This window comes from Acipenser ruthenus, chromosome 5, assembly GCF_902713425.1.
Source record: "Acipenser ruthenus chromosome 5, fAciRut3.2 maternal haplotype, whole genome shotgun sequence".
Taxonomy (NCBI): domain Eukaryota; kingdom Metazoa; phylum Chordata; class Actinopteri; order Acipenseriformes; family Acipenseridae; genus Acipenser; species Acipenser ruthenus.
Genome location: NC_081193.1, coordinates 61,426,601 through 61,443,849, shown reverse-complemented (window position 1 = coordinate 61,443,849; position 17,249 = coordinate 61,426,601). Strand labels below are relative to the sequence as shown.

Sequence of the window (17,249 nt, the reverse complement as noted above, 5' to 3'; positions counted from 1 at the left end):
CTTTAAATACTATGGAAACCATATGGATTGTGCTAGCATGGCACGCCAAACTGTCATTTAGAGATATCTTAAAATGAGGGTTTTAAAGAATCTCTAAATCATTTAAAGATATCTCTAAATAACTTCCTGTTCATTTAAATATATCTGTAAATCATTTGACGATATCTTCAAATAACTTCCTGTTCATTTAGAGATATCTCTAAATTATTTAGAGAGATCTCTAAATAACTTCCTGTTCATTTGAAGATATCTTTAAATGGACAGGAAGTCTGTGGAGAGGGCAGATGCCCAACACATCTCAGAAGCTATATCTTCACTCATGAGGCAGATTGTTTCAGACCCTGTTAACACTGCTCATAAATGTTGCTTGTTTTTTGCATTTTCTTTTGTTGTTGTCGCCCCCCGGAACGATGTTGGCCAGTAACGTGTCTGTGTGGCCGGTGGATTTTTCCATCCACTAGCCATGATGGCTAGTGCATGGAAAAGTTAATTTCAAGCCCTGCGTTTCCCAACCATACACCACAAACCAAATATATAATAAAGAACTCCATAGTACTAACTATGCCGTTCTGTTATAGTCTGGGAGTAAATATGTGCATGTGGTAGGTTTACAAATTACTAATAATTAAAATTAATATACTGCTTACCTTATTTTAGTCCAGTGGACGCCACACGTGCTAACGATCTTCAGCTGTATATTTCATGAGCCTCCGGTCTGCAGACATACACTAGGAACCATAGGCGTAACTGACACGGGGGGCATGTCCTCCTCACTTTTTCAATGATAGAGAAATGTCCCCCTCACACTGCAGGAGTATTAAAACTTTTATTTTATGAAAATGTATTGGTATAATCACTAGTCAGTATAGAAGTCAATGGGAAGAAAAATTGGATCACTGGAGCCGGATCATGAGGTGGTGTTTCACTACGAGGATCTGGATCAGGCTCCACTGCTCCGTAATGTTGATCCGATCCTGGAGCTGCACACACCTTAACCAATGAGAAGTGAACATATGTGGGGCGTAGTTTAAAGACCCCGGCTGACGCATTTGTATACATCCTGAGATCACAGTAATGTTGGGGAAAAATGGCAAACTGATGGACAAAGATAGAGGAGGACGCACTACGTTGCTGTATCCAAGACACAGGAAAATAGTTTAAGTTTGTAATTCACCGTAGCTTGTGTTATTTACACTGAGGTCTCTGTCTACTTACAGTGTAACTGTTCATTTTAAATTGAAACAGTAAACTTAAAACAGCAAAATGACATTTGTGCAAATAAATAGATACATCAATAAAAACTGAATACATTACCACTTTTTACACAATTATACCAAATTAATGACGATATATTACTGATTCTAAATGTGTTTAAATACATCGCACACTCTCGCATCTCTATTTATCAATGTTCCAAAAAATCTGTCACATTTTACTAAACATTTTAAAAGTAATAAATAAACAATTACCATAACGAACATAATCATATTCATTACAGTAAAGTTGAGTTCTTACTTGTAAACAGGAACATGTTTAAAGTTTGAAACTCATTGTCTGGAGCTTGGTGTTTTTTTACATTATCATTGATACACTGTGGTTTGAGGGTCAAGCTACAAGCGCATCTGCGTATTTTAAGTGGATAGAAGCTGAAAATACTTTTAAAAAGCACCATTTTCTTATACCAATACATACTAGCATCATTTTAATAGCAAAACTGTATTTATTTTAACTATTTCAATTGTGGGGAAACCCTCAATGTTTCTATTAAATCTGCATTATGCCACACTCGCTCTAGCGCTCAACACTGCCTCGGGGGCCAGTTGTAAAGGGATCTGAACCTGGATCCAGGCTCCAATCTGAGCGGACTCAGAACTGACTGAATAATATCTATTTTCCACACGCTTCACTCATGACAATATTGCGCCAACAATGTATTGTTTTGAATGATTTGCTGCAGCAATGTCTTCAGATCTCAGAATTAGACTTGGGTAACATATTGTATTATTTCAGATAGAATAATCTTCATGCATGCCCCAGCTACATAAACTTCCCCCACTTTTGAAACCAAAGTTAAGCCACTGCTAGGAACACAACGACATCACTAAGGCATAAACAACTGCTGGCAGCACTATCAATTGTAGACGCCCCTTCGTGTGATTGACAATGTTCAAACATAGGCTTTAAAAAGTTCAATTGCCAAATTAACTTGAAAGTTCAACTGGCAAACAGCTCGTTTACGATTTAACTTAAGAATTGACAAATTAAGTCACATATTAATGTATAAATTTAAGAATTAATTTATAAATGTATAAATTAATTTATAAATAAAATAATTAATTTACAAATTAACTTTATAAATTGACAAATTAATTAACAAATTAACTATTTAATTTTGACCCTTATAATGCTCCATAAATACTTCAATCGCTCCCATCTTTCAAGATAACTTGAAAGATACTGTAAACACGCCGTTCACAGACATTACAAAACGAAGCAGCCACTGCACTTGCAAACTGAAAAAAATGGAAAAGGACCACAAAAAAATTAGCTCGCATTCAAACAAACGCGGTCCCTTTGCTCGCGCAGATAAGTGTAAACAGCAAGCACATTGATACATTGAGCAACCAGACCAATTCTGTTTAAAACGGATCCAGTGTGAATACAAAAATACATTTTTTAATCATTAACACATAATCGCCAAGTTGTGTTATTATTAGTAGTCGTCGTATTAGTATTATTACCATTTGTATTGATGTTTTATTTTTTTAACTGCCTGTTTTGTCACGTGTAACATTTAAAAAAAAAGTTGATGTTTATACGCCATGCTTAGTTGTAGTGATTGTGCGAGTAATGATTAGAAATGGAACCACCAGAACAGATTTGTGAGCTAGCTTTTCCCCTCGTTTAAGTCTGTATTTCAAATAGGTTCATTTGTACCTTTTACTGTTCCGTCTCGATGGCACAGCGCTGTGTTTATTCATTTGTAGAAATGGAAACGGTGATGCAATTTGATTGCAGTTTTCTAATGTGACAGTGTATGTGAAACTCAGGAAAGAACAGCAATGCAGCCCTCTGATAGGCTGAAACACTTTACAGCATCTTGATGCAGACTAGAGTTGTTATCGGCATGAGATGGGATGTCGATTTGGTTCAGTTTTGCGTACCATGTGAAACATTTCTGGGGGCTGTACATCCCAACATTACTTCACATATGACTGACAGCGCTGACAAACAGCAAACGCATGCAACTAAAAACACATCTTCTAATTACACATTAGAAACTTAACTAACCTATTTACTTTGATATACGAGATATATTTATTTATTTATTAGCAGACGCCCGTATCCAGAGCGACGTATAATTGTTACAAGTTATCACATTATTTTTTTTACTACAATTACTCATTTATACAGTTTTTAATGGAGTCATCTAGGAAAAAGCATCTTGCTCAAGGGTACAGCAGCAGTGTCCCCACCTGGGATTGAACCCACAACTCTCCGGTTAAGAGTCCAGAGCCCTAACCACTACTCCACACTGACATATAAATAAAAACATACTTGTTATTGTCAAGTATATATTTATATAATATATACTTGACAATAACAACAGAAACTACTGCAATACTGCCACGCTGTAGTGAATACAGGCATCTTAATCCAACAAATGCGCTTATGCAGGGACAAGACTTTTTTTTTCGTTAAAAAAAAAAAAAAACATTGTAAACACTGAGTGCTAGCGACTATAATACCAGATGAGGACTATAGCAAATAAATAAAAGTTGGAACTATGGGGTAGCGGGGTGGTAGTGAAGGGCACAGGTTACAGGTATTCAGCTTCTACCTAAAAGCTGCTGTTGCATTTTACCTAGTGCTCTGCTTCATAAAATAGCCTACTGTCTGTTCCGACACAAACGTAAAATTGGAATATATATATATATATATAGCTGCAAAATATTGAGAATAGCTGCTTCTTTAAAGCCCAGATGTGTTGCTCCCGCTCTACTGCTTGGGAATACATAATAATAATCAAACGGTACAGCCGAATGCTACTCTTTATTCACGTTTACTATCAACTGCAGATCTTTTCAGTACTACTGGTACCTATTAAGGCTATCTTGGAGTGTTCGCTGCCAAATACTAACATACTATCTATCTATCTATCTATGCATAACAGAAAATGGTATCGACAAATCATGCACATATATGTAAGAACGTAAAAAAAAACCTTACCTGATGATTACATACATGACCAGCACATTTCCGACCAGCCCCACCACACAAACTATGGAATACAAGGCTGTGATGATGATAGCAATAACCACTGGGGTTGAACTCTTTAGAATTTCTGTTCTGTCACACTTATTTCCATCCAAAACAGTCATGTTCGTTGAGTTTCTGCAAACAATGTTGTTATTGAAAATACCTGCAAGCTGATCCATTGCAGCTGATTCATTGGTAGAGATATTCTCCATGGTGAACTGAAGTGAAATGCTGCTCCGTAATTGCAACACCTAGACAACTACTATCTTGTTTACACGTCTGCCACAATTTACACTGAATGCCTTCATGTGCACGGGACACAGGTCCTCGATGTCAGTTATCATATATTACAATATCGTTCTTGCAAACACATTCGCTGTAAGAATAAGCATACAAGTGAATACAATAGATCTAAATCCTGCAAGTATATGAGCATACCACAACCACCAGTAATATCCAGCGAAATCTGATCACTTTCAGACCGCGTTTTCTCATTTTATCAAGCTAAATGACGTCACTTTGTAAACCACATGATCCCCAGACTCAGCCTTGCCTAAGCAGTCATAGGGACTATATTGATTTCTCAAATCTATTTGCACGGAACCCACACGTTCAGTAAAATCTTTACAACATCCGACTGAATATGTGAATTATTTGTAATTCAAATACGCAGAATACACGAGAATGTATTTTCCGATTTACGTTATTTAACCCCTTTTCTGCTGAGGCTCTTGTGACGCTCTATGCTACATACATTTTGTGATTTTGGGAGTCGGCTCTTTTACATAAAAATGACCATATGTTCCCTTTCAGATACCCCAGGAAACGGGTTCTCAAACTTTTTTTTTGCTGGGTCCCCTTTTGGAAATGTTTAAGGCTGTGACGACACCCCCCCCTCCCCACTCTACCGATCAGCCTGAAGAGACATGTATATGTGGTAAGCACAATATAGGAGACAAAATTACTTTCCCTCAGCCTAAGGCAACATTTATGTGTGTAAAATAAAATATAGGACCTACATCTCAGAAGTAGTGATTCTAGAGTATTGCACACAGGGGAGCACCAAGGGGGGGGGGGGGGGGCAATTCAGGGTTCTACAGTGTTTTCACATCTAATAAAATGCCCCACAAAAATAACTGTTTTAATTAAAAAATGAGAAACCTGCAATGGCATAATCTGAAGCAAACTCCATTTAAATTAAGTGGAGAAAACCACACACACACACACACACACACACACAATTGCGTACCTTCCTGCAATTCAGCGAATTCTGAAGTGCCTTGAACCCCCTATAGCTTTAGTATTAACCTGGACCAGTGGCATAGCCAGGAATTTGTTTCAGGGGTGGATGGAGATTTTTTTGATTATGGTTAACACTGGTATAGAGTAAAATAAATATATAAATAGCATAAAAATTAATTTTATGCTGACATTTAATGTTGGGTGAGATTGGATCTGATTTAAGAAGGTGACTGACTACATAAGTACAAGAAATAAGAAAGCTGTCAACACATAATTAATGATTTAAAATGATCGTCAACCATATTTTTCTCTTAATAAACCACAAATCTAATATATTGTGAGCAAGAACTGAACGGACACCAAATGCATTGCTATATGTGTCATATCATATCCTACTTGAATGAAACTGGCAGTAAATACCAATAAAAAAAGATTTCATATATATACTGTATATACAGTATATATATATATATATATATATATATATATATATATATATATATATATATATATTATACTTTGTACAATAACTCCATTTACAGTACTTTTCATTTCCATTTACAGTACTTCGACAAAGGAGAGGGTAGTACAAAAAAACCCTATTTACCAATTCTAGACACTCAGGTAGGCCCGGCTCCAGCTCCTAGAATGGGGTGGCCAGTAGACCTACAGGGATCTTTCTGTAGAGTGTATTCAAATAGCTTTATGAAAAGCCCAGTTGTAAAATGGTCCACATCATCTATTTTGTCACTATCCCCACAATGGGGGAGTTCATCGACTACAAGAAAATCTCTCCAATGCTTTTAACGTAGTACCTGTTTTTCTCCAGAGAATCAGTGGTTTCTCCCGTTGCCTGACTGTGTTTAAACTCACTCCAAGAGGCAGCAGCTTGTAAATGAGCAGACTCGTGGCATGTTTGTGAAAACCCTTTTCACGTTCAAGTGCACATTTCCAGTTCTTAAACCCACGTCCTGTAAACACGGTATCCTTGTCATTTACTACCCCGAAAATGCGACAAGGAAAACAAAAGCAGGTATCTTTTGTAAGGGAATACTTGAGCCATGGACGTGTTTTAAACCAACTTGCGTTAAAGCTTCTCTCTCGCTGAGCAAACATACCTCAGTGGATAAGATTGTAAAACAGGCTGGCTAGGGGTATCTGTATTAAGATTGTCAGCTGCTGCACTAGAAGAACAAGAAGCAATGGCAGATTTTATGTTACTTTCCTCCGTTGGACTTTTATTATCAGTGCTACTAGTAGTAGTGTGAGGCACAGGTTCTTTATTTTGTCAAATAAGAAACCAATCCATTGTGATGCTGCAGAACTACAGTAAGGAGGCCCAGAACTACTTAATATACACAAATAATAACTAAATAAAATGAATGGATGGCAAAAAAAAAAATCTGTTTCCTTGGCAGTCAAGCTTTGATATTTAAACTAAAATCACTAACCTTTTTATAATCTCTCCGTTAACTTTTCTGTCTACAGTATTTCCCCCTCTCTCACACACACTGTCTTCGTTTTAATGGCTTCTTAAACCGGATGTGAGCTTAAACTACTGTCTTACTATATATAGTAAGACAGCAGGGAGGGGGGTAATATCCTCCCTGCATAAAACATGTGCGTATGCACATTCTGCTTAATTGTTAATTGTTTTATTGTTAATTATCCCCTGCAGCTGGTGGTAATTGTAAATTAGAACCAGGTGCAGTGTATTTAAGAAAAGCAGTCAGTCTGCTTGTGACTGCTGAGTAGAAGGAAGCAGAAGGCGGCGTGCTCTGTTTCCGAGCAGTCACCACTGTGAGTACTGTGTTGTTTTTGTGTGTTTTGTTTATGCCAGGATAACGGCTTAGTCGTCCCGCGAGCTAGTCAGGGACCTTCATACTGTATAGTTAGCACTCCAAAGGAGCTAGGTGTTTGTTTTGTTTATTTTGTTTTTGTGTTTATCAAAACTAGCGCGTCAGCACTGGAAAACTCAATTTTTGTGTCCTGGTTCTGTTTTTAAAGGGGCAATGAACCGTGAACGAGTGGTGCAAGCTCGGTTACATATGGTGGCAGCGAGTGTGGGCTCCCCTAAAGACCCAGAAATGGACGCAAATTTAAAAGAGTTGATCGCAAAGATCAACTGGAATACCGCTGCTCAATGGGAGTAGAATGAAAAGTGGAGACTGGAGCTAGGGCTGCCGGAGAGGGAGCCGACTGAGCTGGAGCTGCTGCTCCAAAAATGGGAGCAGGCGAAAGAAGCCCAGCAGTCTCCTGCACCAGGAGAGCTGGTGCTGGGTCAAGGGCGGGAGGAAGAGTCTGTCCCGGAGCCAGAGGAAGCGGAGCTGTGGCTGTATCTGGAGTCACCAGCTGCAATCAAGGGAGAGGAGGTGCTGTCTCCTGAGCCAGAGGAGGTGAAGAGCGCACCTCCACCACAGCTCTAGCCCACAACCCCGGAAGCGTTTCTGGCGCTGGTCAGTGTGGTCCCTTGCCCTTTGCTCCTGGACACCCTGCCGGTCTGCCTAGACCTCCCTGCGCTAGACCTGGAGCCCAGGAGTCTGCACCATTGGCCACAGCTCTGCCCCTGGTTCTCTGCTCCGCTCTTCCCAAGCACCCAGACGTCGCTGGTGCTCCCCCTGTTAGCTGCTTCGCTCCCCCTGGGTGATCGGACATCGCTGCGCCGGTCCCAAGGCACTCCTTCCTCTCACGGTCTGCAGTCTGTATGCACTCCTTCAGGACACAATTGAAACGTTCAATTGCCCCGTTTGCCTGTGGATAACATACAGAAGACCTTATGTGTTTATTGTCCCTCTCCTTAAGAAAAGCAGCAAAGGTAGCTGACGTAAACTGCGGTCCATTGTCACTGACCAGTTGGTACGGGTTCCCTTTGTGGCTGAAAACAGAAGTCAGAAAGGAACCAATGACATCTGTAGTAACATGTGATGCGAACACATAGGGACTGTTGACATGTGTGCAATAGGTAAAAAAGTAGACAAATCTAAATGGCCAAAATGGTTTAATAGATCAATTTAAAAAAATATTCAGTGAAAAAGGCACTTTACAGAGCGTTTAAAAGGGACCAAAAACAAAGTACACAAAAAGAGTACTTGGAACAGCAAACACAAGTCAAAAAGGAAGTTAGAAAGGCCAAGACAGAGATAGGAATCAATATTGCTAAGGGGGCAAAAACCAATTCCAAAATGTTTTTCCATGTTTTAGAACATTCAAAGAGGAGGTTAAATATCTAAGAGATACAAATGGCAAAATTATAGATGAAGAAAAATAGCAAATATATTAAATGATTACTTTTCACAGGTTTTTACAAAGGAGGACACAGACAACATGCTCCACATGTCGACCTGTTCCTATCCAGTTTTAAATAACTTGAGCATAACAGAGGCAGAAGTGTTAAAGGGACTAGGAGCTGAAAATAAACAAATCCCCTGGACCAGATGAGATCTTCCCAATAGTACTCAAGGAAATGAAAGAAGTTATTTACAAACCGCTAACCAAGATCATGCAACAGTCTCTTGACACAGGGGTTGTACCGACAGACTGGAAAATTGCAAACGTAATACCGATCCAGAAAAAGGGAGACAAAACCGAACCAGGTAACTACAGACCAATAAGCCAGACTTCTATTATATGTAAACTTATGGAAACTGTAATAAGATCCAAAATGGAAAATTGCCTATATGGTAACAATATCCTGGGAGACAGTCAGCATGGTTTTAGGAAAGGGAGATCATGTCTAACTAACCTGCTTGATTTTTTTGAGGATGCAACATCGACAATGGATAATTGCAAAGCATACAACATGGTTTATTTAGATTTCCAGAAAGCTTTTGACAGTCCTGATAAAAAGATTAATTCTCAAGTTGAAGGCAGTAGGGATTCAAGGAAATGCATGCACATGGATTAGGGAGTGGTTAACATATAGAAAACAGAAAGTACTGATGAGAGAAGTGTGGCGGAGTGTCCCGCCCCTTTGACTGCTTGCAGCTCCCACCTCCACCAGCAGAGGGTGAATACCTGCTGGTTTTGCCTCAATCAGCGTTGGAGGACGGCTTACCATTCCCACCTCCACCAGCAGAGGGTGAATACCTGCTGGTTCCGCCTCCATCAACGTGGGAGGACGGCTTACCATTCCCACCTCCACCAGCAGAGGGTGAATACCTGCTGGTTCCGCCTCCACCGCCATGGGAAGGACTGCTCCTGCCCTGCCTCGCACCGCCCAAGGATGCCTGCCTCGCTCCGCCCAAGGATGCCTACTTCGCTCCACCCAAGGATGCCTGCCTCGCTCCACCCAAGGATGCCTGCCTTGCCCCGCCCAAGGATGCCTGCCTGGCACCGCCCAAGGATGCTTGTCATGCATCGCCTGGGGTTGCCTGCTGCTCCACATTGCCTGTGGAGCCACCAGTTACAGGGTACGAGGGAGAAGTGGAGCTCCCGCTGCCGCCTCCATGGCCAGGGGCTCCCCTCCCGAGTTCGCCTCCCGAGGGTCCGCTGCTGCTGTTGTCGTCTCCTGAGGGTCCGCTGCTGCTGCCGTCGCCTCCCGAGGGTCCTGCTTCGCCTGAGGTCGTCAAGGGTCCTGCTTCGCCTGGGGTCGCTACCAGTCCTGCCATGCGGCAGGAAATACTGTGGCTGGAGCCCCATGAAGGGGAGCTGCCGGCCACGAAGAGTGGCAAACACTGTTGCAGCAGCAAATGTCATTCAAAATGATCTAGACAGCATTCAGAACTGGACAGACACATGGCAAATGACATTTAATAGAGAAAAGTGTAAAGTATTGCACGCAGGCAATAGAAATCTGCATTATAAATATCATATGGGAGATACTGAAATTGAAGAAGGGAACTATGAAAAAGACCTAGGAGTTTATGTTGACTCAGAAATGTCTGCTTTGTAAACTTTCTTATGTTCTTATGTTCTTAAAAAAAAAAAATCATCTGTGTATTTGTTATAAAAATGATTAAAAAAATAATTAACATACACAAAAATAGTAATAAAATGTATCTGATATGATATAGTTTTTAAATTTCCCATTACCCGCTTCCGAAAGCTGTCAACAGATATTATCAACGATGACATGTGCGATCAGCCGTAACTGTATTCACTGCGCATGCGCCACGGAACAGGATAGTGTTCAGAAAATAGCATTTTTCATAACAATTATGTATTGTCATAATTTGCTAATGTTGCAGTTTTCAAAAGACCTTGGGCAAATGTGAAATCTACTTCAAAAGTTTGATGCATTTTTTTGCATGGCGAAAACCAGCTCAAATCAGCAAAATTTCTTACGCCTCCACTGACACCATAGAAAGAATTCTACCGAGCTCTCTGTATATAACACAATGCTTTGCCCGTAGAGAGACTGAACTAAAGTCTGAGTCAAGTATCTTCTTAAATAGAATATCTTTGCTGTATCTGTGCTCTTATGGTATATCTCTGTTCGTACGAAGCCTGGGAAGGGACATAAGAGAAAAAAAATATCTCTCGTGGGAATGTTTTGATACAGCATCTTGTGGGAAGGGAGAGTTTTAATATATCATGGGAACCATTTCATATCTTGTGGGAACGATTTAATATCTTGTGGGAACGATTTGGAATGCGTGGTGGTGAATGAAGACTGAAGAGTCATCCTTTGAAGGTAAGGCTGTACTTTAATTTGACACGTTTATATTATGTAATATTCACAGCCATAATTTAAATTATATACAAATTACCAAAAATAAATAAAAATCAGTTAACACTGACAAGATGAGGCAACACCGGGACCGTGTGGGTCTCATTAACAGTCCAGGTGTCCCGACAAAAATGCCACAAAACGTAAATGTCCTGGTTATGAAATTTACAAAAATCATACCTTAAATTCAACTCTGATAATTTCTTTAAAAACGTAGCAGTATATACAATCCGAAAGGTTGGTCGCGTTGTTAAATTCACCGCTGAAAATTTTACTGTGAACCGGAAGTACATCCACTGGTGACTGGATTAAAAGAACAGTTCAGTGAGCAAATATGGCAACTAAGGAAAGATGTTTGTGTTGCGGCGGCAGGCAAGGCAATAATAGACTTAATTGTAGAAACTCCAAAATTAGATTCCGATTTTGAAATGGAGCAGCACATAGCGGAGTGTGTTGCAGCGAAATTAAAAAATAGGGAAAAAGTTTACGTGCAGGTTGTGAATCTGTATTTCAAAAGCCATTTCAGACTGAGTAGGACTTTAGTTCAGGTGAGCCTGTGTTTTAGCTGTGACTGTAACACTGATGTATTTTCAGATAAGTTAATTGTGTATCTTTGTAGTTTACATATACACATATTTTAAGATAATGGATTTAAAGCATTAATGTGTACATTTATTGAACATTCTTTTATTTTTTTTAATGAACTTTAGGGATATAACACCAAGGTGAATATACTTTTTATTTTTTTCATTTAACTTAGCAAGTAAACACATGCTAATAATTTGATAACTGGTTACAATATTTGTTAATGAGTTAATAGTTTACAGTAATATCTTGCAAGCTCTTAATTTTCCTCACAGAGTCTACTTGAAAAATTCCAGGGCATCGACCTAGATGTTGCTCAAAGAGGACGACCAGCTGTTTCCCAGGAAACTGTGATTTTAATGTAAATTTGGGTTCTTACAAACCAAGAAAGTTTGAGGAGTTGCAGACCGATTTGGGCTGGACAGGGGTCATGCACACCACCTTTTGACCCGGCTGACTTATCTAATTTCAGTCCCATCTCCAATCTCTCTTTTCTCTCAAAAACTCTCAAAAGGGCTGTAGCCAGTCAGCTGATGAAACATCTCACGAACAACAAACTGCTTGAATCTCTACAGTGTGGTTTCCGGCCGCATCACAGTACTGAAACTGCTCTGCTCCGGATTGTAAATGATCTCCTGCTCAATACTGATGCTGGTGCTCCCTCTGTGCTTGTTCTCCTTGACCTAACAGCTGCTTTTGACACCATAGATCATGTCATTTTTCTTGACTGCCTTCAGAAGTATGCTGGGATCTCTGGAACCTGTCTCTCCTGGATGTCCTCTTACCTGTCTGGACGCATGCAGTCTGTTTTCTATGCTGGACACAGTAGTATTGCAAACCCAGTCACTTGTGGTGTCCCCCACGGATCTGTTCTTGGGCACCTTCTCTTCAATATCTACATTCATCCCTTGGGTCACCTCATCCGCCAACACAGCCTCATGTTTCACTCCTATGCTGACGACACCCAGCTCTACTTAAAACTGAATTCAAGACATCGAAGCTTGGATGACTGTCAGTTTTCTTCAGCTGAACGCTAGCAAATCTGAACTCCTTCTAGTAGGATCTAAAACTCAACTTAAGAATCTAAATATGCCCTGAACCTCGGAAACTGTCTGCTGCTGCCTTACCCCACAGTGCTTTAATGCCCACATCTCCTCCATGGTCAAATCTTCCTTCTACCATCTTCAAGACATCTCTAAAGTCCGTCCCTACCTCTCCCTCCCAGATGCGGAGATACTTTCTCATGCATTTGTCTCCTCTCGACTCTACTACTGCAACTCTCTATGTGGTGGTCTCCCTGCACGCACCATAAACCGACTGCAGCTTGTCCAGAATGCCGCTGTCAGGATTCTTACAATTCTCCTGCTCACCTACAATGCCCTTCATCATACAGGTCCCAAGTACCTCCTCAACCTGCTGACCCGCTATGTCCCTGCCCGCAAGCTGAGGTCCTCTGACTCTGGCCTGCTTGTTATGCCCAAGCAAAAGTGCACCACACTTGGAGAACGCTCGTTTAGCTTCATGGCTCTGACTCTTTGGAACTCTCTCCCAGCTTTGGTGCGTGATGCTCCCACCATTGCTTGCTTTAAATCAACTCTCAAGACCCACCTGTTCTCTCTTGCTTTCCATGCTCTTAAGCCTGATGTCTGCTATTAGTTGCTGCTACTATTTCATGTATTATGCACTTTCCACTGTATTTAATGTATTATGCATTGTTCTGTATTTAAAGTATTATGGATTTTCTTGTTACTGCATCTTGTAAAGCGCTTTGTGATGGTGGTCCGCTATGAAACGCGCTATATAAAATAAAGATTGATTGATTGATTTTATCACCTTTTGTAAAATGATGAAAGGTTTTGCGAAATAACACATCAAGTGGCCTTCAGGTAAGTAACATGGCTATGTACAATATTATTATTGTAGATTTTTAGCAAACACTTTTACCCAAGGCCACTTACAGGGTTTATCAAACAATACAATAAAATGTACTATACAAACAGTACAGAGTAACAACATTAACATCCACATAACAAATTCAACCACACACAACTATGAACATTATACAGAATAAATAAACAAAATAGAAAATGGAGAAATATGCCAGCAGCCTAAATAGAAAGGAAATAAAGAAAAAAACGATGAGTTTAATATTAAAGTTACTTATAATTAATTTATATCTTATTTCTTTTGATCTATTTAGGCACAGATGCAGCCAGGGTGAAAGTGGGTTTAAAAAATCTATGAGAACAAAGCGGCTTAACAAAGGCCTGTTTCACGAACGTGGTTTAAAGAGTTATCTGGCTAACTTCCAGGTTTAGATTTGAAATTCAGGCTTATTTGGTTTCACAAAACAAGATAATAACTCAGGCTTAAAACCATGGTGACATATCACGTTTAAATAAACCTGCTTCGGAGCAGGATAACTAAGAATAATCCTGACTTAAATCTGGAAGAAAAAAAATGGTAAAATGGCAACACCTTTCCTACCGGGAGTTGTAGATGCTGGCGCTGTTATTGTGAGAAGGGCTTTTCGTCGGGAGAGGGTATTCTGGGATCGTCAAGACCCACTGAATAATTATCCCGATTCTAACCTGTATGAGCAACATCGATTTTCAAGAAATGGTATATAATATCTTACGACCCTCTCTTGAATTCTCAAACCGACGGAGCAGAGCCCTTACATGTATGCAGGTGCTCTGCATCGGCTTAAGATTTTTGGCTTCTGGTATATTTTTGTACACTGTTGGCGATGCTGAGGGACTCACTAAGGCAATGGTATGCAGAGCATTCAGAAAGAGGCAAATTCTGTGAACAGGAAGGGCTTCCACAGCGTGACTGAGCAGGTAAATTATATTCTATTTTAGATCATATAATATTGTATGCACTAGAGAACACTAGAGTTTAAATCCCTTCATGGAGATGGAGGGGGTTGTTATAGTGTTGCACAATCAGTGACAAAGTAGCCACAGTTGCTATAATTAAAAGTAACCAGGGTGTGGATAAAAGTAATTTAATACATCTAAGTGTAACATTACAAATCATTTTTAGAGTTCTTGTGAATGCGTTTAAAAACACTGTATAATAAACCAGTTATGTATTATTTTTTACTTTGTCTGTGCTAAGCACTTTAACCATTGTAATAGATATCTGACTTCATTTCTTTCTTTTTCAGATGATCTGTGACCCAGACTGTTTATTTACAAACATTGAGGCACAATGGCCTGGTTCAGCACATGATTCAAGAATGTTCCGGGAGAGTACGCTGATGTGAGCAAGGTTAATATAAAACAATTATATTACTTTTTAATCTTTTTTTATTTTACCCCAAATTCCAATATATGTGTGTGTGTGTGTGTGTGTGTGTGTATATACATTATATATATATATATATATATATATATATATATATATATATATATATATATATATATATATATATATAAATATATATATTTCTACTTTTCAGGTCAGTATAATGGACTGCTCCTCGGTGACAATGACTATGCCTGCCGCACATTTATGATGACACCGTACCTCAACTCTGAACCAGGATCTCAGACAAGATTCAATACATCTCTGTGCAAGACCAGTGTTAAAATCGAGATGGCCTTTGGGATCCTAAAAGCCAAGTTTGCCTGCCTGAACGGCCTCAGGGTGTCACCTCAAAAGGCCTGTGATATCACAGCATGTGTGGTCCTCCACAATACTGCCACCATCAGAAAGGAGCGAGTCCCCCCTCTCAGACAGCTTCCTGACCGCTTCAACCAGCCTGCCAGGCAGGCAAACCAAGATGGCAGTGCTGTAAGAGACACCATTGCTGCTGGACATTTTAGTTGATTAGGTAATTAAATAAATAATGTAAAAATGTAAAAAAAAAAAGTATAGTAATACTGTGGTTTAATTAAATTAAGTTATTTATTATCAGACATTTAATTGTTTCTCAAAGTGCCATCTCCATTTGCATCTTCTTCATCTTCAGTTGGCAATACTGTATTTCCTGTTGTAGGTGTTGAACGTAGACCTGCTGGACTTCAATGGATGTTCTTGGCTTGTTCTGTTTAAGTAAAATTAAATTAGGTCATTTAGCAGACGCTTTTATCCAAATTGACATACAGGTGGACCAACAGCGGTTTGAAGAGAGCAAGTTGCAAAGGACTAACCTTAGTGAATGAGCTGGAACTGGGTGATGGAGTTGTTGCTGGCTGATTACTTGTTTCAGGGTTTTCTGGAATCTATGAAGATTTAGTAAAATTAATATAACTTATCATATTAGAATCATAAACATTACAGTAACGCAATGTCAAAATGCTTTTCATAGTATCAATGTAATATACGCTCCAAAAACGAATACAAATGTATCAATACACCAATTCTAACTGACATAACAGACTTAAACAATGAATTACTATTATATATATATATAATACATATATATATATATATATATATATATATATATATATATATATATATATATAATGTAAAACGATTAACCCTCGCTCGGGTTCGTTGCCCCTTTAAAAATACGACCCAGAACACAGAAGTGGATTTTTCAAGCGCGTTTGCGCTATTTTTTTAATAAACACAAACAAAACAAATACAAAGCAAACACCTAACTCCAATTTGGAGCACTTACTACACAGGTATTTCCCTGACTAACTTGCAGGACGGCTAAGCCGTTTACCTGGCACCGACACAATCACCAACTCAGGTTTACACAGCACTTACTCGTTTTCTGACTGCTCAGAGACAGAGCACCTCTTCTGCCTCCTTCTACTCAGCAGCCTCGAGCAGACTGATGCTCTCCTTTTAAACCCCGCACCTGGATCTAATTTTCCAATAACGCCCAGGTGCGGATGACAATTAATAATAAAACAATTAAACAATTAAACTAAACAATAAAACAATTAACAAAACAATTAGCAAATTAAATGAAACAATAAAGCAACACAAATCAAACAAAAAGGTGCATTTTCACATTTTTTTTTTATTTTTTTCTTTGCAGGGAGGTTTTAACCCCCTCCCTGCCGTCTCTCACAACCCGCTATATTACACATCCCCCCCCTTGTCTTTACAAGACACAGGCCACGAGACGGCCACCTCCTCCCCTAAAACACAACCACCCACCCTCGAGTCCATAAATGTCAATTTTCGCCCTCTTCCACGGGCGAACTCGAGGGTGGATCGGTCCACGTCCTGGGTCAGCCAGGTAGGGACCGCGCACCGGCGACGAGGGACCCCACCGGTTTGTCAGGGGCGACCGGCACGACAACCGGGGCACTGGAGGCTGCAGCAGCGGGCAGAGGTCTGCAGCTGGGACCCAGTGTAGCGATGTCCGGTCAGCAAGGGGGAGCGAAGCAGTGACCAGGGGGAGCATAAGCGACGTCTGGGAGCAGCGCAGCGACGTCTTAGTGTCCGGGAGGAGCGGAGCAGGGGACCAGGTGGAGAACTGTGCCCGATTCTGCCGACTCCTGGGCTCCAGGTCAAGTAAAGG

The 17,249-nt window shown here is 40.1% G+C and overlaps 1 protein-coding gene across 1 annotated transcript in view; it reads right to left on the bottom strand.

Annotated features, from left to right (window-relative positions):
• oprm1 (opioid receptor, mu 1) overlaps window positions 1–4,714 on the bottom strand; it is a 74,494-nt gene extending 69,780 nt beyond the window's left edge. The window contains exon 1 of the mRNA XM_034004090.2: window positions 4,231–4,714. Coding sequence (XP_033859981.1) covers window positions 4,231–4,472 — 242 coding nt within the window. The 5' untranslated portion in view covers window positions 4,473–4,714. The remainder of the gene's footprint in view (window positions 1–4,230) is intronic.
• Window positions 4,715–17,249: the final 12,535 nt, after the last annotated feature.